The following is a 27220-nucleotide window of genomic DNA, read 5'->3' on the forward strand; positions in this document are numbered from 1 at the left end:
ATATATATATATATATATATATATATATATATATATATATATATATATATATATATATATAAAAATTAAAAAGTTACCATCCCCAAACTTTTGAACAGTAGTGTAATTAGGAAAATCTGCTCAAGTTGGTCTTTGTTTCAGCCTAATATTTGTGTGTGTGTGGATTTGTGTGCAGTCGGGACTGGTTTACACAGAGGAAGAGTGGCAGAAAGAGTGGAATGAGTTGTTGAAACTGGCATCCAGTGAACCCAGGATACACTACAGCACTAACGGCAGCAACGGGTGTGTTGATTGCATCTGATTTTATTTTCTGCTTTGAAAGCTGTAAACAGAGGTATTCTGGAATGTTTTGCTCATGCTGTGAGAGTGTGTTTTGTGTCCCGCAGTGCCGAGTCACAGGAGGAGCCGGTGTACGAGAGCCTGGAGGAGTTTCATGTGTTCGTTCTTGCTCATGTGCTCCGTAGGCCGATAGTGGTTGTGGCTGACACCATGCTGCGGGACTCTGGGGGAGAAGGTAAATAAGGACAGAATGTTAATTTTTGGATAATTTTTTTTTTTTTTTTTTTGTGGGGAGTTTGACACACTTTGAGGTGCTCTAACATTTACCACTCAGAAAGCCTTTCTTGTCTATTGAAGCCAAGTTGTAAAAATAGCTAAATCGAAATCTTAATGGTTAGATTGTAACCAAGAACCAAGACTATGACTTTAGCAGAAAAATGCAGTGGCAAAAAGTGTTGACTATGTCCCCTGTAAATAATGCATTTTCCATTTGTCCTCTCATGTTCCATAAGCAAAGCTTATCATTTTTGTCTGTTGTTTAGCTTTTGCACCAATCCCATTTGGAGGGATTTACCTGCCCCTAGAAGTACCAGCCAGCAAGTGCCACCGCTCCCCTCTCGTTCTGGCATATGACCAGGCCCATTTCTCTGCCCTGGTCTCAATGGAGCAGAAAGACAGTTCCAAAGAACAAGGTGAGGAGTGGTTTATATGTAGCAAATTGGTTTGCTTTTTTATGGTTCATGCAGTGTGCTGTTCCTGCCTGATAAACCGGTTTTTCAAAGCAAGACAGAACAAAATCTGTAATAATTTATTGTTTCCAGAAAGTCTTTATCCACTTTAATCCAGCTTATTTCTTCAAAGGCCTTTGGGACTGTAGTCTTGGAGTTCATTTGAATACTGCATTGTGTTTATAATTTGGCTTATTTACAAACAAGTAGGGTAGTAGTGAAATTCAGAATGATACTGACCATTTGTTACCTGTTGTTTGGTAAAAATCTCCGCAGTCGTGATCCCTCTGACGGACTCGGATCATAAGATGCTGCCTTTGCACTTTGCTGTGGATCCTGGAGAAGACTGGGAATGGGGCAAAGATGACAACGATCTAAGAATAATTTAACTGGTTTAGTGTAAACTGTCAGCCAGAAACCTTTGGTAAATTTGCTCTGACAACAACAACAAAAAAAGTACATTCAAAGCATTTTTATTTCTAACACTAAAAAGGTTTATGTCTGTAGGATGGTATAAATATGTTTTAAAGCTACCCTCATGATGTAAAAGGCTTTTACAAGTCATGACATTTTTTTACAAGTCATGATGTAAAAAATAAATGATGATTCTAATTAAACTGCCAAACTGGCATAGAGGGTTTTCTGGTCCCTTCTCATTTTTATGCTATCTAAATATAAACTTGTCTGGGAAAAAATGTGTGATGTAAAGATTATTTGTTGTAAAATATATTATAAGTTGTACATTCATTTATTTGAAGATGAGTTTAATAATTTTCCCAGATTTTTCCCAGATTTTTATGTTTTTATAAATTTTTATGAATATGCTAAATGCAGACTTTTTTTTTGTTATATGTAAAAGTCAAAAAGTAATTTGGATATGGGTATGAAATGGGATTATCTTACTTTTCTTAATTAAAAATAATAAAGTAATTAAATAATAAATTATTTATTTATTTTTATTTATTTATTTTTTGCATTCACAGCAGGCCCCATTGGCCCAGCCAGAGTCACCTACAGCATCTGCAGGAGAGGATGCCCGCACCCCGCCAGACTCTGGAGAGTCCGATAAGGAGTCCGTCAGCAGCAGTTCCAATGGCAATGGAGACAGCAGTACTACTGGAACCAGTGGCACAACAGGCAAAACAAGTGGTGGATCTTCCAGCTCCTCTAGTTCATGCAGTAACAGTTCAGCAGGGACAACTGGCACAATTGGAAAGGAGAAGGGAAAGAAAGACAAAGAAAAGGATAAGGACAAGAAACGTGCAGACTCCGTTGCCAACAAGCTGGGTAGCTTTGGCAAGAGCTTGGGCAGTAAGCTGAAAAAGAATGTGGGAGGCCTGATGACGGGAAAGAATACAAGTGGAATTGGATCCAAACAGGAGGGTCAAGAGAAGAAGAAAGGCTCTCTGAGAGGTCGTAAGGGCTGTAAGGACGGCTCTCCTTCCATTCAAACTGGCTCTGAGGACTCTGGGAAAGGTTCACCCTCCTCAACCAGCGAGCGACAAAATGGAAGCTACTCTACTGAAGGTGACCCTTTTAAGTACAGTTCGGATGTGAAAGTGAGTCTCAGCATCCTCCGATCCGCTATGCAAGGCGAAAGGAAGTACATCTTCGCTGCGCTACTCACTACAAGCAACCGGCAGCCATTTCAGGAGGAAATGATCCAACGCTACCTGCTTGACGCCGAGGAGCGCTTCCGTGCCGAACAGGAACAGAGAAGGGAAGCTGAGCGGAAAGCGGCTGGAGGTCTCGCAACGACTGCTGGGTCCCAACTGAAAAAGGACGGGCCTGAGCTGAGTTACAGAAGTTTTGAAAGCAAAGAGGAAGTCACTGATAACTCACCTCCTACTTTTAACGCTTTGAAGTCGTCGTCTTTCAGCCCGGTGATGTACTCTGGTGTGGTCCCAATCCCTAGGGCCACCTTCATTGACCATTCTCCTACCCCACTCACGCAGCATCTCCATATGCATGGTTATTTGGATACACGACGGCAGCTGGCAGGAGGTTCGCCGTCTTCTTACCCAGGCCTACCATCCTATGCTACTTTGCCCCGACACTGCCCCCTAGCACAGGGCCCACCCCATACCCAGTACCACACTCCCTCCACCAGCTTGGGTAGCCCATCCCGTATCATCAGCCCCTGCCTGATGTCTTTTCCCCAAGATCATGACCCAATTGATTACCCAACCGAACCTGCTGGAGGCTACACGAATGGCTTGCGGGACTCACGTTTCACTTTGGACAGTCGCAATGGGCCGATGCCCTTGAGGCATTACTCTTTAGGCAGTGCGGGTGGCCTCGCCAACCTGCAGTCCAGCAAATGCCGAACGCCTACGTGCAATTACTACGGCCACCCCGAGACGGGCAATTACTGCTCGTACTGCTACAGAGAGGAGCTGAAGAGACGGGAAACGGAGCCGGCTATCCACAGGTTTTGAATGGACAATCTCTGTCCGGTTTCTCTCCTATAGGACTCATTGGAGCCCGCCGTGTGAGCCACATCATATCCTGATTGCGTGGATCTTGCTTCAAGACATAAGTTCGGCCTTTCTGAACCAGGTTACTGAGATTCGGCGCCCACAATGAATGGCCATTGTGGGAATAGGACTGCTGTTGTGTTACATTTGCTGTGGCTCATAGGCAGAAGCTTTAAGCTCCACCCACATTTGCTTGACGTGGTCATCCTCTTTCCTGTCTCCTTGTCTCCTCCTAGTGGCGAGAATGTAGAGCACAGGCAATAGACATTGGAGCACAATGTGCTACGTTGCATAACACGAACATGCCGCGTACCCCAAAATACACGTTAAGCACAACCAGAAAATACGTATTTATATCAGCTGCGTTTGTATACATAATAATAGACATTTCATGTAGGATTTCAGCTGCAATCAATGTAAGACTTGCCCAATTGCGATTGTAAGGCAAAAACACACTGTTAACTTCAAGTGAGTGTTATCTGCATTGGCCCAACGCTACAATAATTTAACTTGCGCCCCTTTGGAAGCCATACCCGACTGGCTTGAATTAGCTCAAATGGTGCTTTCTCGCTTCTAAGATGTTCAACTTACGGAGCTAAATCTTGATAGCCAAAGGTTTTGCTTTGGGTCTTCACATGTCCATATTAAAAAATCACAGTCGTTTACGTTTTACTAAGTGTTTCTACAACATTTAAAAATGCAAAACCTTTCAAATTAGCGGGGGTAAAAAAAAGGAAATCAGATGTAATTTTTCAGAAATGGTACATCATGCAGAAGAGTTATGTTAATAAATGAGTTCTAGGTACTCGCAGGTCAAAGGGGGCTGATGTTGAAACAATTTCTGACCCCTTCAAATGTTACCGGCTTAAATGTTAATGATCGATCGCCCCCAGAGCAGTCACTGCACCAAATCAAGCACTTTTCTAATGTCCAGAGGTTGTGCATTTCAGGTTTCAGACGTGACAATGCAATAGACTGTTATGTTGCTGTGCTTCTAGTCTGGCATTTCGCTCCGTTCTGGAGGGAGAACTTGCAGTTCCACTCGCGTGGACTGCAGAGGTCAGGGTTCGGCTGTAGGTGCCACTGTTGTGTGCAAGCTCACTTGTTTCCTAGTTGCCTTTTCAGTCTTAGTTCAGGGTCTTAGTTGAACTGAATTTCTACTTCTGTTTGGTTTTGGATTCGCAGTGCTGATTATAGTGTTGTTGATATTTGTGGACTTAGAGGGATGCCAGCAGATCTCTCAGCATCTCAATTACACAATGAATGGTATATCGAGATCAAATCCTGTTACACTGTTAAGACATTAAAGCCTCCGATAAAGCCAGCTAGTTGTACAATTCAGCCAGAAATAAAAATGCTGTTATTCATTCAGCCTTACATGCCATTCTAAACCTGTATGATTGGCCAATACAAAAGTAGATTGTTCTTTTCCATACAATGGAAGTAAATGTGAACCAATCACTTAATGTGAGTAATGGACCAGAAGTCATTATTCACAGAAAGTCTTCCGCTCCATCTCGCCTACTGACAAATTTGATGCCAGTGATGACAAACTCCATTTGGTTCTTGTGTCTTAACTGAGCACAACAAGCCAATGTGGATGTGCAAATGAGATTTTGAGAGCTACGTTGGAGAGCAAAACTGCTAATGTAGCACACATGCACTCAGTTTTCTCTGAATCTGAGTCAAACCAGTCTGTTACATGTCATTTACATGCTACTAATTTTGCTTTGTTAAAATATTTAGTTACAGCATTTTGACTTGGAGCACATGTCCCCATTCATTTTCATTATATGGAAAAGAGCAGTTTGGACGTTCTGCTGGACACGGCAGAAAGAAAGTCATACAGGTTCAGAACGACATGAGGGTTAATGAAATGATGACGACAGGTTCTTCATTTTGGGCTGAACTATCCCTTTACCTTCTCATTGCTCATGTGAAATGGGCTTTATAGTACTTTAAGAGGATGTTGCTGCTGTGATCATGTTCATTTGATGTGGTTAAGTGTTAGTGTGCTGCATTGATGGTAGATGTAGAGTTGGTGTTGTAGTCACAGCGAACCCACTTCAGCTTCTCAAACACTCAATACAGATGTAATCAGTCGTCTGCAAATATTTGTATAACTGTGTCAGCTCAAGGCCACAATGTTCCCACATTTGCATTACTGATTTGCACAGTTAAATATATGCTAGGTTAGTATCCTAACAAAAATTTTACTTACCTCGCTCTTCTCTTGCTCTTGGTATCTCCCATCCATTCGAAGCTGTAAATTCTTAGTTTAGATTAATTTACGTTTAAAAGCACTAAATTGTCTGAAAACGTTTTTCAGCGGTATAAAAACCTGAAGGGTTGCTAGTTTTGTTTTTCACCCAAAGACAGCAAGATATCTTTGACACGTTATTCACTCTTATAACCAGTAGATGGCACACTTGTTTGGGTTTCTTTTTTGCTATCCCCTTTATGTCTAAATCAGTGCACCCCTAGTGACCTTTTGAGACAGATGGCTCACATTTTCATAGTGTAAATAAGGGACAAAGAGTATGCTGCTGCTGCTGCTTTTGGATTTTTTCTTTTTTTTCTTTCAGTCAAGCACATTTGAATATAAATTGCAAAGTCTTTCGTAAGGCATACACCATTTACCCAGATTTCCACTCAGCAAAAAGGAATTCAGCGTGTGAGCTTGTGTTTGTGTGTGCGCGTCTGGTGAATTGTGCTTTTGCAAACCTATTGCAGCTTCAAGGCACAAACAAGAGGAAATTGTCAGTGAAACGACTACTACTCTCCGTAGAAATTTATGTTCTCCTTCCAATGTACTCATTGCTTGCGTTTAATGGATCCAGTTATTTAACGAATGGATAGCTCATTCAGCCACCCCGAGCGTTGGACCTCAATAAGAGTGCAAACATTTTTGTATTATGAAATAAAACCGTTGTATAAATACGTTCAAGTTATTTTTGTAAATCAAATGCAGTTTTACAGTGTTTTTTAAAGATACGAATGTATGCTGTAGGACCGTACCCTGATTGGTGGTGGAGTCAGTATTCTGGAGCGTACGGCGATGACTGACAAGAGAAGCCTCTTAAATCTGAGTGTTTCTTGTGAACAAACTAATTTCTCCATCAGTGATCTGACAAGGTATGATTTGGAAATATATATTTGTAGTAAGATTTTTCAAGAAGTTTGGGATGTTTAGTTCTGAAACTAGGATGTTCTTTCTTATGTGGCTAGTTGTCAAACAGACGGGCCTCCTGAAGATTCCTAATTTTGATTTCTATTTCAAAGCGAATTATGATACTTAATCGAATTTTGAGTACATTTTTTTAACGATGGTGGTGGCGTCCACCACCATCAGTTTTCACACACTAAATTCTCTTATTTAATACAGTGATCTTTGATTTGTTATGATGTAGCTTACTATTTTTATATGGTATGTTTTCATGGATGTGACAGAGCTACAGTCATCGGCATTCTCCAATTTGCATGAGACTGAAACTGTTGCATGTACAGAACTGGCAGATGCAATTTATCTAATCATATTTGTGCATTTACTTCTGGCTAATTGGGCAGTTTGTGTTTGTTTTCAGCCGTTTTACCTTTCTCCTTGTTTGAGAGGTGACCCCAGGCTGTGTGACAGTGCAATCTAGGTGGAAAGAACATCTAATTTTTATGTTAGTTGTATTTTTTTCTTTTCTTTTTGCACCGTTTTAATAAAATTCTCATTGTATTTAAACAGTTTGTTTGTATTGATTTTATTTTGCACCCTCATTCTCTACATTTAACTATATGAGCCTTTAATAACAAACATCTTGTATTTTTACAGTGACACAAGAGCTTTCAGCTGCATATATAAGGTTATTCCCACAGTTAAGGAAAACTGGAGAATTTAAACATTTTAGTGGGGATTAAAGAAATGGTTGAGCCAAATATGAAAATTTGTTGAAAATGTACTCACCCTCAGTCCATCCATGATGTAGATGAGTTTGTTTCTTCATCAGGACAGATTTGAGGAATGTAGCATTACATCACTTGCTCACCAATGGATCCATTGCAGTGAATGGGTGCCATCAGAATGAGAGTCCAAACAGCTGATAAAACCATCACAATAATCCACACGTCTTCAGTCCATAAATTAATGTCTTGTGAAGTGAAAAGTGGTGTTTTTTTTTTTTGGTTTTTTTTTTTGGTGAACTGTTATTAATTTGCAAAAAATAATAAAAAAAATAATGGACATTTTTCAATATTTTAAGGCTCTTCTCTAAAATATTTCTTTGGTTAGAATCTGCTCTTTTGCCATCTCAATGATTTTTCCAGTAATCCCAGTATGGAAGAGTGGAAACCTAAATTAAGAAAAACTAAAACTATAGTCGTAAGCAAGCATATAAAGAAGCAATGTGTTTACTCAGCTAAAATGCAGCTGATCCTTGCAATTGTTTCAGAAATATCTTAAGTTACTGCAAGTGAAAGTCATTTAATTTTAATTTCCAGCAAGCACTGTCTGCCATCTAGGACTGGTAATTACCACAGCATGTGATTTTTGCCTTGCGTCAGGACACAGTGTACAGGGTAAAGCATAAATAAAGTTTACTCTTCTTAATGCAAGTTTATATTAGATTGCTGAAGACGTATTTTGCTTTCACTTATAATGTGAGAAATTGCCCGATTAGTGCTCTGGATGTTTGTATTATTTATGAGGTATTTTTGTGGGCTATTGGTTGAGTTCTTTTGCTCTAATAAATTCAAAGTGAGAGTCTGATGAATTAGTAATACCAACACTGATATCTTTGGGATCAGTTTTCATTTGTTTTTGCTTTGCAGGTATCCATTTCAAGTGGAAGCCTTTTCCACACAGTGCACACTGCATCGTGTTCATATCCACCTGAGCGCTGATGCTGGACACATCGTAATCTGAAGACGCCTGTCTCAGTCTCTCTGCTGTTTGGACGTTGCTGTGAAATGGTTCTTTGATACTGCAGTGACAAGGTAACTAGGGTGTCAAAAACTATGGGAATGTCAGGTGTGTTTGCTCACCTGTGAAGTGCAATATGTTTGAGCAGAAGAGAATTATGGTACAGCAGTCTGAATTGTTTGTAAACAACCTAATGTATATTGACTGGTATTTTGCGCATTTAGATGCATAGAATGGAAATGAGATTTAACTACGCCATGTTCTTTTAATAGGTTTAGGAGAAGATTTATTTTTAGCATGCAAAACCTTTGCCAAGGGCAAAAACAAAAGTGTTGCGCTTATAATTTTGTTCAGTGTATGTGTGTATATATATATATATATATATATACATACACACACATATACAGTATATATATGTATATATATAAAAAAAAGAGTCTGTCGTTTTAAATAGTTGTCAATGGGCAAAGAGACTTTACCAGCAAATCTACCAGTAGGGGCTAGACATTAAACATTAACCCTTGTAGTGACTTATCATATTTGTAAATGAAATGTCAGATCTTGTGGATAATTCATACAGAACATGTGAATGCTATTTATAGTATACATACTATATTAAGTATAAATAGTAAGAGTAGTACGCTAGTATGATATTTCGAACACGACCACGGATGTCCAAAAAAGCTGCAGCTCACTAGGTTTTGAGAGACAGATGGAAGCAGTCCATAAGCACAGCACAGTACTGCACTGGCCCTTTAAGAGACTCGGTCCTGGATTCTGTTACTCCGTAACACCCGTGTCATTTCACTATGGCGAAGGGGCTGTAAACAAATGCGGTGGGAAAAGCGCGTCTTTGTGAAAATAGATTTCCGTTAGGGATGATTTCGCGTTTAGTTGAGTAGCCTATATTAACATAGTACGGATGGAGTTGCGCTTATAATTTTGTTCAGTGTATGTGTGTATATATATATATATATATATATACATACACACACATATACAGTATATATATGTATATATATAAAAAAAAGAGTCTGTCGTTTTAAATAGTTGTCAATGGGCAAAGAGACTTTACCAGCAAATCTACCAGTAGGGGCTAGACATTAAACATTAACCCTTGTAGTGACTTATCATATTTGTAAATGAAATGTCAGATCTTGTGGATAATTCATACAGAACATGTGAATGCTATTTATAGTATACATACTATATTAAGTATAAATAGTAAGAGTAGTACGCTAGTATGATATTTCGAACACGACCACGGATGTCCTAAAGAGCTGCAGCTCACTAGGTTTTGAGAGACAGATGGAAGCAGTCCATAAGCACAGCACAGTACTGCACTGGCCCTTTAAGAGACTCGGTCCTGGATTCTGTTACTCAGCAACACCCGTGTCATTTCACTATGGCGAAGGGGCTGTAAACAAATGCGGTGGGAAAAGCGCGTCTTTGTGAAAATAGATTTCCGTTAGGGATGATTTCGCGTTTAGTTGAGTAGCCTATATTAACATAGTACGGATGGAGAAATGTGTGAAAGCGCCGTAGTGATGCAGACTGGACGCGGACCATCCGATTTCAGTAACATGGACATGATCAAACCGTCAAACCTCTTTCAAATACACCTTTTATCCTGTTAGTCCGGAGCTGTTTTAGGTTGAAATCATGTTGACCGGGTCCAAAACCACCTTTAAAGTGAGACAGATGGTTCCGGACATGAAGGTAAGCTTAAATAATAATATAAATATCCAACATTTATTTAGAAGTTTATCATTGTTTTCTCATTTCTGCGTCGTCTAAGTATAATATAAACATTGTAATTCATATTAAAGTAAGCACGATTTTGAGAAGGTTTCAAACACGCCCATGTGAATTTTATGCATTGCATCTGTCAGTAAGTTTATAACAGATGAGTAAATGTTTGTGCAACTTTCATGCAAATGTTACTAGTCACTTTCCCAGGAAAACTGCATCCATTAAATTCATCATCATTTTACCAGAAATAGGTTTAATGGATGTAACCACAATCTGCAATTGTGGTGGGAGTCAGTTTTCCATAAAAAAATAGTTTCAAACTTTTTCTAAGAATGACTTATGTTGTCTGGCATATGAATTTGAGCTCAGGTTAGCTGGTTTTTGGATCTGAACTACATCAGTGCTTAGTATTTTTCAGATGCTGTGAGAATGATGGAATATACTTTTCTGTTCTATACTCTATCTTCCATAACTCTCACAATTATTGTATTTGGAAACTACATTCACATCATTTCATTTCACCAGAAACTCTTTAAATGGAATAGTCGACATTCTGTGGTTGAGGAGTCAGTTTTTCCATTTAGGAAAAAAATATAAAAATCAAAAACTCTAAAAGGAACAAGAAAGCATAAATCTGCTTTAGTGGGCAAGGAATGTCTGGCTGGTTGTATTTGTTACTTAAAAATGATCAAGCCTAAATATGTTGGAATAACAGAGCCTCCTTTATTGGATTCTCAGATGGGAATTCGGTTTCATTTTTATTTTTGTCTACTTTTTATCTCATAGGGTGTGGTGAGTGTATTTTTATTTTATGTTTTATTTAGTCATTCATAAAGCATGCTTGGAGACATAAATATGTTTTGATGTATTGTAATATTAAATATTAATTTCATATAAATAATGCATTATAATTTTTTTTTAATTGGTTAATCTTTTTATTTTGAGGATTGAGAGGATAAATTGCAATCCCCTTCGGTTGTATAGAAAAGAACATTTGTTTTACACTCAGTGCTTTAAAAAAATGTTTGATTATTTAAATTATTCATTTTTTATTTGTTTAGGAGATTGACAGCATAAATTACCTTTCACTATTTATTTATTTTTTTTGTTGGAAAAGAGCTGATCGGACACTCCTCTTAATATCATCTTTGTGTTTCATGCAAGAAAGAAAATAATATATTTGTCTGAATGACAAGAGCATGAGTAAATGATGACCAATTTTATTTATGGGAGAGCAAATCTTCTACTTTCTTGAGCTATAATCTGCTATTGCTCACCTCTACTGCATGACTTTTCTTCCCTGGCTATTTTAAGCTGCCTCGGGGGGGGAAACCGCTAGCAGATGCCTCCACCCGTGGATTCTGGAGAGTGTGGAGGCCCCGATGTGCACAACATCTGGCTGTTGCCATGGAAACAGCCTACCCAGAACTCTCTAGGTGTGGAGGTGGGGAATCAGTATTGCTGAAGTGTCAGACGTGACTCTTCCCTGCTTAGAAAATGAATCCAATTGTGTAGATTGTGTGGATGGAGGCCACCCAAGCGGGTGCATTTGAGAATGGGGCCACCTATATTTTGATCCAGTGCTGTACATGAACAGATGGAGAAGGAATTGTGAATGTAGCAGTTGTGGCGAGACTTTACCACATTGGCTTTTTCATTTAAAACTCATTAAGCCAGTTCAAACCAGTCACTCAGTCATAACAGAGATTTTCATAGCTGACATGTGACGTTTCAGACTCTTCAAATGGGAGTCTTGGGATCAACTCGTCTGGAATGAAAAATAAAACTAAAATATGACTCGCCGCTTCCCCCATGGGTCAAACTACACACTGTAAATGCGAATATACTGCTGTAGAGCTCAGGGATATCTCTTTCATTGTTGCTTGTTTGGTTGGAGTGGAATATGCCATGTGGCGTATGTAATTACTTGCGTTTATGTTATCGAAGTGAACGGCGTCATCTGGCGAGATGAGTGGTTGTTTAAATAAGAGCTTTGCTGAAGGTTTGTTTTGACTTTACATTATTTAAAAAGACGATGCATGACATAAACAAGACTGCGACACACCCTCTAATTGACCTTGGAGCTTTTCCTGCACTGCTTTTTTTGAGATGTGGTTTCTTAATAAGCTCCATAAAGAGAATGACGACACAAAAACAGCTGGAACAGTGGTGGTTTGTGCATATGAATCTATATAAAACTAGATTAGTTTTGCAAAACAGTTTTGTAGAGAGTGATGCTTGCCAATCCTAAATCACTGTCGCAGTTCTAGGGTATTGTGGTGTTGCTGTGTGGTTGTTAATGTGTTCTGAGTGGGTTTTTAGTGTGTTGCTATGCGGTTGCTAGGGTGTTCTGGGTTTATTGCTGGCCTAAGGTCTCTAGATATGGCTCAGGTTCTGTTTTGGACTTGATTTATCACCCTCCAAGTGAAAACTTTAAAATTGCGATTTATCAAATTTGTAGTACTAGTGGTGCAGGATGAGGTACGTGCCAATGTGTATTATTTAGCGCTACAGATCTTTAAATATGAGCAGTAGTAACAAGTGTTATTTTAATTATTGGGATTAGGATTAGCATTTAACCAAAAGTAAAAAAAAAAAATACTAAAAATTAAAGAAAAAAATCATTGTTTGAAATAAAATAAACAAACTGAAATGTTGTACTTTAAGTTAAAGTATTAAAATATCTCAAACAAAATAAAGTAGATATTAAATAAAAATGAATAAACACTATATAGACGTGTTTAAAAAAATAACCAAAACACAAACTAAAATTAAAGTGGAAAAAAAATCTAATTCAAAATATTGACAACAATAATAGTATACGAATGATACTAAAATAGCACTGATAATATTTTACATTAGTTTTTTTCATTTCATTTTAATTTAACTGTTTTGTAATTTTATTTGTGTTTTTTTTTTTAGTATGTCTGTATAGTTTTTATTGATTTATTTTAGTACATCAAGTGAATCTAAATGAAAATGAAAAATGTTGCCTTGAAAACTAGCAAAAATAAGTTACTTTTTTATTACTACTTTATTTCATATAACATCTATTTTATTCCAAGTAACGAAAAATTTTATTTTAATTATTTTGGTTTTAGTTAACCACAATAACCCTTGTTGTAATATTAATTGTTTTTGCCCCCCCCCCCCAAGGCTGTTTTATTTGGGAAATAAAGCCCAGGAAAGGCAGCGTCACGGCTAGACGAGACTGATTTTTCATTTCAGGTATGTTAGTTTGAGAACAAAGGTGCTATTTTTAACCATCTGAACTGACATGCAGAGAAAATACTTTATAGAAATAGATGCATTGTTCCCGTTTGTTGACATTTCTCTGCAGCAGAGAGATGCACGCGAAGAAAATAACGAGCCGCCGTACAATAGCTTGGCTCTGTAAAGCGATAGGTTTAAGCATCCCACCAGGCCTCTAGTTGCCTCATTTAGCTCTAGATTGATGCTCCGCACAAAGGCTTATTGTGCCTCTAGGCGATGACTAATAAACTTAACAGTGTGAGGTTTATGTGGTGGCACAGTGCTTTCCTACATTCCCATTGGCCGTCTTGTTTCAACGAGTCTGGCCTGGCTGCTTCGGGGGAGAGGAGGCCTGTATGTTCCCTCAGCTGCATTCTCTGGCCACAGAAACCAGGGGAAGCCATGAGCAATGGAAACTGCAATGAGTCTTGGCTGCCTCGGCCCTCAGAAGCTGAGAGGAACTAGAGGAAAGGATGTATTTAATGGTGAAGAAAGAGGCAATGAAAGAGAGATTACACGATAGCGGTGGCGAGCATGTGACTCGAAGAACTGAACCCTCAGCAAAAAATGTGCTACTGAGGTTTTTTTCCCCCCTTTCATTTATCTGTCCTGCACTTATTGCACATGTAGTCACTTCCTCAGAGATGTTAAGCGGTCCAGTTTCCTGGGCTTTGAATGCTTAATGACTCCTCTCTGTACTGTCGATCTATATTAGTTTAGGAATACTGCAGGGTGGAATTTTAAATGCCCATAAATGCGAGAGTGTGTTTGCTTGTTTAGAACACACTGTTTCTGATCACAGAGTGATAAAAGTGACCATTTAAAAGCTTAAGCCTGAAAACAAACCAACTAACACTTGTGCACACATTTATTCCTGTCCTAGTTCAAATGTTTAATGGAGCCTCTGTTAAGAAACACTTTGTTGTTGTTTTCCTTCAGGTCTTGGCCGGAACGCCAGCCTTCCTTCAACGGAAACAAGAATAAAACACTTTTGTTGTTCTTGTTCTGGTGGATTTTATTCTGGCTACCTTTTAGAGTCTAGTATTTTGCGACTAAATTTACACAAAATTGAAACTACTGCGCACGCAGTAAATTATTTTATACATGGTTGATATGCAGTATTGCCAAAAATAATATTATAGCATCATATACAAAGTTATCTTGAAATTTATTTACTTTATTTTTTTATTTAATTACATTTTATTTAACTTTTAATTAAACTTTATTGTAATTAATGAATTAATTTAAAGTTTTGTTATTTATTTATTTCAATTGTAATGTGTTTTTTTTTTGCAGGTTTAGGGGGGACAGTGTTTTTATTAATATAATCCAGTACCAAAGCTTTTTCGTGTTCGTGATTAGCACGCAAATTCTCAGTAGGAGAATTTAAATAATAAAATTATTTATTTGTTTGTTTGTTTATTTTAATTTTACATTTATCTTTAATTAATTTATTTAAATGTTATTTATTTTAATTAAATTTTTAAATTTTTTTTGCAGGTTTGGGGGATGGTGTTTGTATTAAGGGGAAGTCGTGGCCTAATGGTTAGAGAGTCGGACTCGTAACCCAAACGTTGTGAGTTCGAGTCTCAAGTCCGGCAGGGATTGTAGGTGGGGGGAGTGAATGTACAGCGCTCTCTTCCACCTTCAATACCACGACTGAGGTGCCCTTGAGCAAGGCACCGAACCCCCAACTGCTCCCCGGGCGCCGCAGCAAAAATGGCTGCCCACTGCTCCGGGTGTGTGTTCACGGTGTGTGAGTGTGTGTGTTCACTGCTGTGTGTGTGCACTTAGGATGGGTTAAACGCAGAGCACTAATTCCTAGTATGGGTAACCATACTTGGCCACATATCACGTCACTTCACTTCACTTTATTAATATAATCCAATATCAAGGCTGTTTAATATTAGGGATTAGCTAACAAGTTCTCAAATGGTGCTTATGTTGGCAATGCAACATTTCTTGAACTGTTTTGTTCTGAATGTCTAAATAACTGCAGTTATTATCTGCATGATGCAGCCAGATGCTTCTGGTTCAAACTCCCTATATTGAAAAGTTGCTGAAGCTCTTTCTCCATTGAGGTGTATTAGAGCTGTGGGTTCAGACCTCTGGAAGTATGTCATCCCTGTTAGACTTCTGTTCTACCCAGTAGTGACTCGCAAATGAAAGACGCTTTGTTATAAATGGGTTGATAATATCAGCGTGTTCAATTTTAATCTACTTGTGTGGTTCAGTTGCACTGTGGGAAATGAAACCTGAAAGTCTATTTAGAGATGAATGCAATTTAAATATAGTGCCAGGAGGTGCTTTCAAACCATTATTCTGATCGGACAGAGATGCTGAAGCTCTTTCTCCATTGAGGTGTATTAGAGCTGTGGGTTCAGACCTCTGGAAGTATATCATCCCTGTTAGACTTCTGTTCTACCCAGTAGTGACTCGCAAATGAAAGACGCTTTGTTATAAATGGGTTGATAATATCAGCGTGTTCAATTTTAATCTACTTGTGTGGTTCAGTTGCACTGTGGGAAATGAAACCTGAAAGTCTATTTAGAGATGAATGCAATTTAAATATAGTGCCAGGAGGTGCTTTCAAACCATTATTCTGATCGGTGCATATAAATTTAGGCCTCATTTCTCATCCTGTCACTGTATCAGAAGGCAAATTTGCATAGCGTGCATCAGCCAGACTAATGAATTGTTCAATATTTTGAGATTTTTAGCATTAACCAGTGTCTTCTTAATATGTTAGTATGAGTCTGATCTTCCTGTTTTCAAATATTTTTAGTAATTTTTGAAACATATAAATTGTTTGTGCATAATGCATATGTTGAACATCACCTGACCAAACAGGAAAACCAGTCTCATTGCAACCGCTTGTTGAAGAAAGTATTAACCACAATATTGAACTAATGGCGATATCTATGGACTTTTATGGCTAGTCATTATTTTTGCTGGCGTTTTATTCAATTTTAATATCCCAATGTTATGGAGAAGAAGATATAAACTTTTAGATCTCAATTTGTGTCAGTTATGATAATCTTTTGTATCTTTTTTTGAAGACATCTTGTGTACAACAACTCTATATTTAACGAAGCACTTAGAAAAGACCTGGACCAGAAATGGCATGACCTGATATAAAGAATGCAGATGTTTGTTGTACATATAAGCCCTATTAATTTTACCATACTATATGACAACCTTCATTTGTTTATTATCTCTCTGTGTTTCTACAGGAGAGGATGATGAGCCACAGTAGCCTTCATGCACGTGGGAGAGATGTGCTTGGCCTCTGCTGTTTACCAGGTAAATCTCACAATGCAAGCTTATTTTTATAATATATTAACATTTATAACAGGATTTCCCCGGTTATCCTACCGTTAATTAATTAATTACACTACCGTTCAAAAGTTTGGGAAATTTTTATTTATTTATTTATTTATTTATGTTTTTAAAGGGATAGTTCACCCAAAAATGAAAATGTGATGTTTATCTGCTTACCCCCAGGGCATCCAAGATGTAGGTGTCTTTGTTTCTTCAGTAGAACACAAATGAAAAAATTTAACTTAAACCGTTGCAGTCTGTCAGTCATATAATGACAGTCAATGGGCTCCACGGCTTTGAGAGTAAAAAAAAAAACATACACAGAAAAAAAACAAATTAAACCCTGCGGCTTGTGACGATACATTGAGGTCTTAAGACATGAAACGATCGGTCTGTGCAAGAAACTGAACAGTATTTATATAATTTTTAATCATTTTTCACTCACACAGTGCAGAGAGATTGCCGACGTGTTCACTGCCACTGCGATGATCTAAAGATATTTAGAAGTACAGGTCATCACAATGGAAGACAATTTTGATATATCATCAGACAATGTGGAATTTTTTGCCCATCCTTATTTATTTGACGTCACGCGGCGGATGTGTTGAACGTGCTCAGACATTGCGGTGGATCAGAGGTAAAAAATTATTTAAATAGTGTGCAGTTTCTTGCACAGACCGATCGTTTCATGTCTTAAGACCTCAATGTATCGTCACGAGTCGCAGGGTTTAATTTGGTTTTGTCTGTGTATGTTTCTTTTACTCTCAAAGCCGTGGAGCCCATTGACTGTCTTTATATGACTGACAGACTGCAACGGTTTGAGTTAAAAATCTTCGTTTGTGTTCTACTGAAGAATCAAAGTCACCTACATCTTGGATGCCCTGGGGGTAAGCAGATAAACATCACATTTTCATTTTTGGGTGAACTATCCCTTCAATGCTTTTCTGCTTACCAAAGCTGCATTTATTTGATCAAAAATACTATTATTAAATATTATTAAACTGTTTTCTATTTGAATATATTTAAAAATGTTAATTATTCCTGTGATACTAAGCTGTATTTTCATCACCATTACCCCAGTCTTCAGTGTCACATGATCCTTTGAAAATCATTTTAATATGCTGATTTGCTGTTCAAGAAACATTTCTGATTATTATCAATGTTGAAAACAGTTGTGCTGCTTCATATTTTCATGGAAATCCAGAATTCTTTGATGAATAATATATTCAAAAGAACAGTATATATTTGAAATAGCCTTTTTTTGTAACATTATACATTTCCTTATTGTCACTTTTGATAAATTTAATGTATCCTTGACGAATAAAAGTATTAATTTCTACAGAAAACAAGACAAAACAAAACAGTACAACAGTAGTGTAAGTTGAAGTAGTTCTGTCAGGAACCATGTTGATGAAGAGAACCATGTTCTCTTCTTTCCCTGTTCTCAAAAATTCTAGAGAAAATATTTGTGCGCAGGCTTGATAATTTTATAGACAAACATGAATTATTAAGTGATCATCAGTATGGCTTTAGAACAAACAGGTCGACCTCAATGGCTGTGATGGAACTGGTAGAAGAGATTTCTTCTTCAATGGATAATAAGGAATATACTGTGGAGGTGTTCCTGGATTTAAAAAAAGCATTTGACACTATTGATTGTGGTTTATTAATGATGAAACTGGAGAGATATGGTATAAGAGGAAAAGCCTGTACTTGGATAAAAAGTTACCTCGATGACAGATATCAATTTGTACAAATAAATAATGTTAAATCAGATGTAATAAAAGTCACTTGTGGTGTTTCCGCAAGGTTCGGTGTTAGGCCCCAAATTGTTTGTACTGTACATAAATGATATTTGTAAAGTGTCTAAAGTATTAAAAATGGTTTTGTTTGCTGATGATACAAATTTGTATTGTTCGAGGAAAAACTTGGAAAAGCTTCTGAATACAGTGGAAATCGAACTCATGGTTTTCAAAAAAATGGTTTGATGATAATAGACTTTCGCTGAATTTAAGTAAAACTAAATTTATAATATTTAGTAATCGACAAAGTAACAACAAAATTAAATTAAGGATTAACAATGAGGAAATAGAAAGAGTGTATGAAAATAAATTGTTGGGTGTTATAATTGATCATAAATTATGTTGGAAACCACATATTAACCATGTAAAAATGTCCAAATCCATTGCAATATTAAATAGAATAAAACATATTTTGAACGAAAAAACTTTATATATATTGTATTGTGCGCTCATAGTTCCATACATTACTTATTGTGTGGAGGTGTGGGGTCATACTTATAAAACCAATATAAATTCAATATATATTTTACAAAAGAAAGCAATTAGGATTGCTAAAAGGGTTGATTATTACGAACCAACAAATAAATTGTTTATTAATTTACATGCTTTAAAATTTGTCGATTTAGTTGATTTATGTACATCACAGATAATGTTCAAAGTTTATAATAATTTACTTCCAAATTGTATTCAGAGGCTGTTCAAAATAAGAGAAAGTCAGTATAATCTAAGAGGATTGTATATGTTTAAAAAAGTAAGGAATTAATGCAAAAAGTAGGTGTTTATCTGTTAAAGGGGTAAATCTATGGAATACTTGTGATAAGGAATTAAAATGATGTAATTCAAGAAAATGTATAAAAATAAGGCGTTAAATAATTATATGACTCGGTATCAATAATTGTGAATGTAATGTTACAATATTGAAGTAATAGCTGGAATGTGTATTTTTTGTTATGTTGTTTTGAATTATGGATGTACATTTGGGGTAATGTTTATGTAACATGTTTATCTTGTATTTTTTAATGAAAAGTGTCGCTCATCAGTTAACTGTGTATAAAGGGTAGGCATAATAAGCAAGGCTTCAGCCTACACCTTTTTCGGTAATTATGTTTATTTATTTTTTTTATGAAAAGTTGTCTGTGAGGACCGAAATAAAATGATTGATTGATTGATTGATTGATTGATGAAACTACTTTTAATTATGTATAGTTTGGAGCTTGTCAAACTGCAGTTTCATAGTTTGTAAATGCACATTTATAAAAAAAAAAATGATGAACTAAAATACTTTTATTAAACTAAAAAACATTAAAAAGCGTAGTGACTAAAAATTTATTTTTGCTACAAAAAAAAAGTATACGTAAAATGACATTTAACGTGTGAAAATTGAGTGATTCATGAATCAGCAAATCGCGTTGTTGAATTGAATTAATTCACAAACAAATTGTCCGAATCAAATGATTCCCTGAAATGAATCAGACTTCCTAATGCCATTTGAGAGAGGGGACTATTCTAAGAGAGTGTGATTGTTTTGTACAGTGTGACATACAAAAACAGTGCTAGTGTTTCCCCACTCTTTGTTGGAAAAGCTACACTGTTTTGAAAACCTTCTGAAATAAGTAGTCACGTTAATAGCGGCGCTGCTTTCAGGTAGTTGATCTCCGACAGGAAAAGACCAGGTCTGGATGGCTGTGGTCCGTCTGCCTCTGTGGGTGTGAATGGCCTCAGAAAACAATGGCTCAGTGTGCAGAGTGTGTGTTGAAGCCCAGTAGCCCCTCACCACAATCTCAACGTCAGCAGTGTGTTTAAGCAGCAGCTTTACTCAGGAATGTTGGCAGGCTGTGAGTCTGACCCGGACAACCTAATCTGTAACACTTCATATCAGCACTTACGCTCAGCAGCGCTTTGGGAGCACAGAGCGTTTCCCACCGCGTCAACATTTAAAGGTGGGGTAAGCGATTTCTGGTAGCCAATGTTGACATTTGAAATCACAGCGGCACGACACGACAAATCCCCGACAGAAAACTGCTGCTGCGTTCTATTCATGATGTATTGACACACATTTCAAATGATTTTCAACGGTCGCTTTGTCGCATTCAGTGCACTAGACAGACTTTAGCTGTTGCGGCGCGGACACGATGTTACTCACCTATCGAGAAGAAACAAAGCAACCTCTGCGTCCGATCGCAAGCCTTCCGCTCCTTGAGTTCTCTCCAGCGCTGGAAAACTGATCCGATATTTACACGGGTCCTACTTATTGCTTTAAGCCTTCTTTTGTTCCGCAGATGTTTTCCTCTTGTTTTTTTATCCACCATCTCTATCTTTCTGTCGCCTGGCTCGCTAATGTCAGTCATGTGCACTGAACGCTCTCTCCGCCACGTCAGGAGTAGACACGCCCCTTTCTGCTGATTGGCTACAAGTTTGTTTTGCTAGTCGGCCCGAATCAGTTTTCTAAAGCGTTTTTGAAAAATCGCTTACCCCACCTTTAATAGAGCTGCTCACCTCAACGCTTCTCACACACAGCTCGGTCTTTGTTGATATTCAGCTTGGTCTCTGTTTAGACACTAAACACACACACCTGTCTGTTTTTACTTTTCACTGTTTACATTTGTGAATTCAATCAAATTCTCAAGGACACTTAAAATAGTGGCCCCCAAAATGTTTTAATCCTGTAAAATGTCGAAAAGCTATTGCAACACTTTTTTTCTCAGATTTGTTTTTTTATTGGATGTGTAAAAGCACTTTTGTTACAAAATGTGTTTATTGATACCTGCAAAGCTACCGTTAGTGATAAAAATATTAATTTGACAACCAGAAAGTGTCAAATTACTTTTGTTTTCATTTTGAACAGCATGCACTATTTTTTGTAAAAGTTTGGGTTGTCAGTAAGGTTTTTTTATTTTAAGGAATTAATACTTGTATTCGGCAAGGATGCATTAATTCAAACAGGAGTAACAGCAAAGACATTTATAATATTTTTTTATTTAATTTTAATACTAATTTTATTTAAAATTCATATTCATCACAAAAATCCTGTATCATAGTTTCCACAAAAATATTAAGCAGCACGACTGTTTTCAACATTGATGATAATACAAAATGTTTCTTGAGCAGCAAATCAGCATATTAGAATTATTTCTGAAGGCTGGAATAATGATGCTGAAAAGTCAGGAATAAATTACATGTTAAAATATGTTTAAACAGTTCTCAAAAATTGTAATAATATTTCACATTATTACTGTTTTTACTGAATTTTTAAGCGAATAAATACAGCCTTGGTGAGCAGAAGAGACTTCTTTCACAGATCTTTACACTAATGTACACACTAGTACAATATAGACATAAATACATTAGTAATTTATAGGCCGTGTAGACAGCATACATAATATTATTGGCTGAAAGGCAGCACATGTCATGACTTCTTCTGTTGTGAGATCTTCATTCATTTGAATCCTAGATGTCTAAGATATCATGTGCCACAAGTCTCATCCATTCACAGTGGTTTTAATATGGAGCGACAAACTCCGTTTAATCATTCAGGGTCACAGGGCTCACATTGCAGAGATCCGTGGACACACACATGCTCTCATGGTCAGTACAGTCATGTGTAAGACTCTACCTCCATCCGCACAATCTCAGATAACCCTCCGACACAGGGCAGCGGAAACTGAATCGGTCCCCGGAGGTCAACAGGTCAGAGGAGTTTGAAAGAGTAGATTATACTGTATACACTGCTGACAGCCTGCTATTTAAAAGAATGTATGTCTTATGCAATGATAAATTATTCACACGTGCAGTACACTGCGTTGTTGTCACATGACCTCATTATGTTTCAAGGTGAATTGAGAGAATGGCATCCAGTTAGCATCTCAGAAACCGAATCAGCGGTTTTTAAACCAGTTCGCATTTGCATTGCATGAAACAGTAATTTTGTGGCATATTTTGGTTGTATGCTGCACGTTTTGTCAGATGCATACAGAAAAATCACATTGTGCATGATGCATACTGCAACAGTAGTGTGGTAGTATGCAGTTTTGAACATACCCCAGATGCTGTTCATTGTTTAATTATTATATAGAGGAGTTGTTATTTGTGTTGTGGGGTGGCTAAAAAGAAAGGAATTAGTTTTTTGGCAGTTTTGGCAATTTTGCTGTTCGTAAGCCCAGGGCTGTCCAATTTCTCTAAAAGCCCAATTATGTCATGTCAAAAAGTAAAGACATTTTCTGTGTCACTGACAGCACTTTTTGAAGTGGTTTAAGCTGTTAGGCCTTCTTTGTCTTACTGGTTACAAGTTCACTGTTACCTAGTAAAACCTTGCTGGGAGTGTCTTAACCGCAAGTTTATGAAATAATAAGATTGATGTTTGCTCTGTTATCATTGGGAATGCGAGATGTGACCTTGCTTCATAGTTGCTTATTCACATGACGTCATGCAGTAGCATAAAACCTGGAACAATCCGGCTGATGTGACCCGGAGAAGTTGGACCAACATGGCATAACCCTGGTAGCGCACGCTACTCTTGCCTGAAAGTGAAGTTTAATGGAAAACAAATGTTGACAAAAACAAATCAAACTGTACATGTGGTTCAAATTAGCAAAGCAGCAACTCAATGAAACTCAACGCAAGCCGGGGTGAAATGGATTCGTGTTATTCATTATGACTGAAAGAGTTTTATTTTGAGAGAAATTTCGAAAAAATGATTTTGGCAAACTAAACTGATTCAGTATTATGTAAGTATTTGACATGCATAACAATTAACTTACTGACTATAAATGTATTTATACAATTTACAGGCCCCATAAGGTATTTAGGATAAGCTGTCAAACACTTTAAATGCATATCAGCCATCTATCACACAAACTTGTATTATCTTCATTGAATATTTGTCCAGAATAAGTTGTAATTTTGTGCATGTTTTTCTACGCTAAAATTAAAATCTATTTTGATTATAGTATCTATTTATTGCTGTTTGAATTAGCTTTTATTTTACTTTTCTAATATTAGTTTGTCATTTATTACTTTTTTTGTGCAATTAATCTGAGCAATTTTAGTACTTGTTTATTTCATTTAGTACTAGTTATTTCAGTAACTTACCAAGGCAACGTTTCAAATTTTTAGGTTTTTATTTAATATTTATTATATTTTAGCTTTATTCTGATTACTGACAGCAATTTTGAATAGTTTTAGTTTTAATTAAAAAGAAGAACACTGAAACAGCTATAAACCTTGTGGAATTAAGTACATTTTCACTGTTCATGAAACTGTCCAGTCAGTCCAAAGAGCTCTGTATTTCTAATAGCACAGTAATCACCGTGACGGTCCAATCTCTCTGTTCTCTCTGACATCTGCGTCCCATGATGCCTCAGGAATGAGCTTCGAAATCCAACGCACCCTTGAGAGTCATAAAATGTAGAAACTCTGCTTTGAAAAGTGACCACAAGAGCCATAAGAGCAGCTCAACTCAGTTCACGTGTGTGAGAGCGTGTTCATGCCTGGGTTTAAGGGGCTCTACCGACATTAAATTCTGTCCTTTGCCTTCACTTTTTATGATTGTGTGAGTTCTATGTCAACAGAATCATAATTTCCCTCAGTCTGTTTTTAAATTACCGCATATCCTTTATATATGTGACCGTAATAGCCTACAGAGACTTTAAAGTTTCCCTTTGAATTAAAAGCCAGATGTTTGTGTCATTCCTTCCACAGATCACACATTTTCCTATTGCTATAGTACACTTTTAGCATAATACTAGCATATAGATGATCTCCAAGCTAACAGACATGGACTAAAAGTCACTAAAGGCATGTCTTTTTCATCATGTGTGATTTGTTTTTGCAGGAGAGTGTGTGCTACAGCGAGCCGTGCTGGTGAGGAAGAAGCTGTCGGCTAAAGGAGGAGGAGGCTGGTTGTCTGGGACTCTGTTCTGCACTCATTTCAGAGTGGCCTTCGTGCCTCAGGACAGCCAGAACCCTGACGTGAGTGCCACAGATTGCTGAGATGTTTTTTCCAGGGTAAAGTTGAGCCTTACTGTGGACCGTGAAGCGCTTTTGGCCGGCTGCAGTTTAGAAAGTCTCTGGCAGTCTAGTGTAACATGCTTTGCAGACGTGTTTATCTTGATGGCTTCTTTTCTCTTTATTCAGGATAACGCAGATCCTGTGCTGCTCGGAGATCATGACGTGGCTCTCGCCTCCATTGATAAAGTCGTGGCAGGTGAGGCAGATAAATGGATACATATTTTTATGAAACCTATAAAGAATATGTCCAGGCCGTGTTTTAATGCATATAAATGTGTGTTGTAGTGGGACCGTCTCGCACAAAACTAGTGACCCCTACCTGCTCTCTAAAATTCACCCCCGAGGAGCTGGTGTTGTACTGCCGAGACATGCGTGTCCTCTGCTTCCTGTTTGACAGACTCACGCCCGATACTCAAGCTGTGGAGGTTTGTCTTCATATAAAAATATAAGGAAAGTCTCTCATGCTCAGCAAGGCTGCATTTATTTGATCAATACACTGCTGTTCAAAAGTTTGGGATCAGTAAGACTTGTAATGTTTTTTAAAGAAGTCTCTTTAAGGCTGAATTTATTTGATCAAAAATATAGAAAAAAAACCCCGTAATCTTGCAAAATGTTATTAAAATATAAAAGAATGGTTTCTATTTTAATATCCTTTAAAATATAATTTATTCCTGTGATGCAAAGCTGAATTTCCATCAGCCATTACTCCGGTCTTCAGTGTCACATGATCCTTCAGAAATCATTTTAATATGCTGATTTATTATTAGAATTATCAATGTTGGCAACAGTTGTGCTGCTTAATATTTTTTTGGAACCTGTGATACTTTTTTTCAGGATTCTTTGATTAATAAAAAGGTAAAAAGAACAGCATTTATTCAAAATATCAATCTTTTCTAGCAATATAAATCTTTGCTGTCACTTCTTAACAATTTAACACATCCTTGCTGAGAAAAAAATTGTAATTAATAAAAAAAAAAAAAAAAAAAAAATTTACTGACCCCAAACTTTTGACCTGTAGTGTATATTGTTAGAAAATATTTATATTTTAAATAAATGCTCTTCTTTTTAACTTTTTTTTTCATCAAAGAATCCTGAAAAAAGTATCACTGGTTCCAAAAAAATATTAAGCAGCACAACAGTTTTCAGCACTGATAATAAATCAGCATATTAGAATGATTTCTGAAGGATCATGTGACACTGAAGACTGCAGTAATGATGCTGAAAATTCAGCTTTGCATCACAGGAATAAATTTGATTTTAATGTATATTCAAATAGAAAAACGTTATTTTACATCATAACATTTTTTCCTGTATTTTTGATCAAATAAATGCAGCCTTGATGAGCATAAGAAACTCCTGTAAAAAACATTAAAAATAGTTCTGATCACAAACTTTTGATCGGTAGTGTACATGGCAAATACAGTGAAATATTGTTGCAATTCAAAATAACTTTTCAATTTTAATATATTTTAAAATATAATTCATTCCTGTAATGGAAAGCTGCATTTTCAGCATCATTACTCCAGTCTTCAGTGTCACACGATCCTTCAGAAATCATTCTGATTTCTGCTCTGACTGCTGCTCAAGAATTCTTTATTATTTTCAATGTTGAACAGCTGTGCTGATTAATGTTTTGGGGGGAAATGTGGTACAATATTTTTGAGGATTTGTTGATGAATAGAAAGTTCAAAAGAACAGCTTTTATTTGAAGTAGGAATCTCTTGGAACTTTATAAACATCTTTACTGCCACTTTTCGATTTAATGCACCCTTGCTGAATAAAAGAATTAATTCCTTTAAAACTCCAAACTTTTGTATGATAGTGTACTTGCGCAAGTGTGCAAATGCCGATGTGTATTTTTTGCCAATATGCTGTGACTCCAAAGTCATGAGACAGGAAATATAGATGTTAATTTCATGCTTTTAAGAGACAAACAGGCACAATTTCTACTATTCTTATATTATATTTGTGAAAACATTTATTTTATCAGAAAACATGGCTGTTTTTGAATGGCCATCAGTGGAGAAAGATGTTTTTTTTAAACCATGAGGCCATGCTAACCAGCCAAACTGCTGACTTTAAGTTTGAAGTATTTGCTTTTACAATACATTATTGTAGAGTATGTTTCAAGCCTTTGATCATCATACTAATGACTGCCACTCTATTTCAACTTGCTTTCAGATCACGTACACCATTGCTAAGACCTACCAGCCACTGAAACCTGGAACCATCCTCTCCTTCCAAAATGCTGCTTTGGGTAGTATTGGTGAGTTATTGATAATCAATACAGAAATCCATCATGACAGTCAGAAGAAGAATTCTTGATAGCACACATATGTCGCCCAGACATCTATTTGATGTGTTTGTTTTGCTTTCTTGAAGATACCAATTTTGCTCATTTGACCCAGTAGCCCCTCACTGCAGAACACAAGATCCAGGGGGCGGGGTTGGATCCACATCTAGGGGGTGGAGATTGATAGGTTTAGGGATCAGGGGGTGGAGACGGGTAGGTTTAGGTATATGTAAGGTGGGAGGAGTTAGATCTGGATCCAACCACGCCCCCTGGATCTTGTGTTCTGCAGTGAGGACCGTCTCATATGACCCCACAACATTCCTTGAGGGTTGCCAGATGTTTTTGCAATATTTATAATTTAGAATAATATGTGATTGTTTTTTTTAAGTTGTTTATCTGATATT

General features: G+C 37.0%; 2 protein-coding genes across 2 annotated transcripts in view; both read left to right on the forward strand.

Moving 5' to 3' along the window:
• Positions 1-4272, forward strand: part of LOC107592521 (OTU domain-containing protein 7B-like) — a 45796-nt gene extending 41524 nt beyond the window's left edge. The window contains exons 7-11 of the mRNA XM_016282053.1: positions 176-282; positions 387-514; positions 822-971; positions 1284-1384; positions 1991-4272. Coding sequence (XP_016137539.1) covers positions 176-282; positions 387-514; positions 822-971; positions 1284-1384; positions 1991-3445 — 1941 coding nt within the window. The 3' untranslated portion in view covers positions 3446-4272. The remainder of the gene's footprint in view (positions 1-175; positions 283-386; positions 515-821; positions 972-1283; positions 1385-1990) is intronic.
• Positions 4273-9794: 5522 nt separating this feature from the next.
• The window catches only part of LOC107592457 (myotubularin-related protein 11-like), a 33459-nt gene continuing 16033 nt past the window's right edge, over positions 9795-27220 (forward strand). The window contains exons 1-6 of the mRNA XM_016281975.1: positions 9795-10109; positions 16628-16697; positions 24348-24484; positions 24650-24719; positions 24809-24948; positions 26705-26789. Coding sequence (XP_016137461.1) covers positions 10053-10109; positions 16628-16697; positions 24348-24484; positions 24650-24719; positions 24809-24948; positions 26705-26789 — 559 coding nt within the window. The 5' untranslated portion in view covers positions 9795-10052. The remainder of the gene's footprint in view (positions 10110-16627; positions 16698-24347; positions 24485-24649; positions 24720-24808; positions 24949-26704; positions 26790-27220) is intronic.

The sequence above is a fragment of the Sinocyclocheilus grahami genome, unplaced genomic scaffold (assembly GCF_001515645.1).
Source record: "Sinocyclocheilus grahami isolate Dianchi unplaced genomic scaffold, SAMN03320097.WGS_v1.1 scaffold153.1, whole genome shotgun sequence".
Classification (NCBI taxonomy): Eukaryota; Metazoa; Chordata; class Actinopteri; order Cypriniformes; family Cyprinidae; genus Sinocyclocheilus; species Sinocyclocheilus grahami.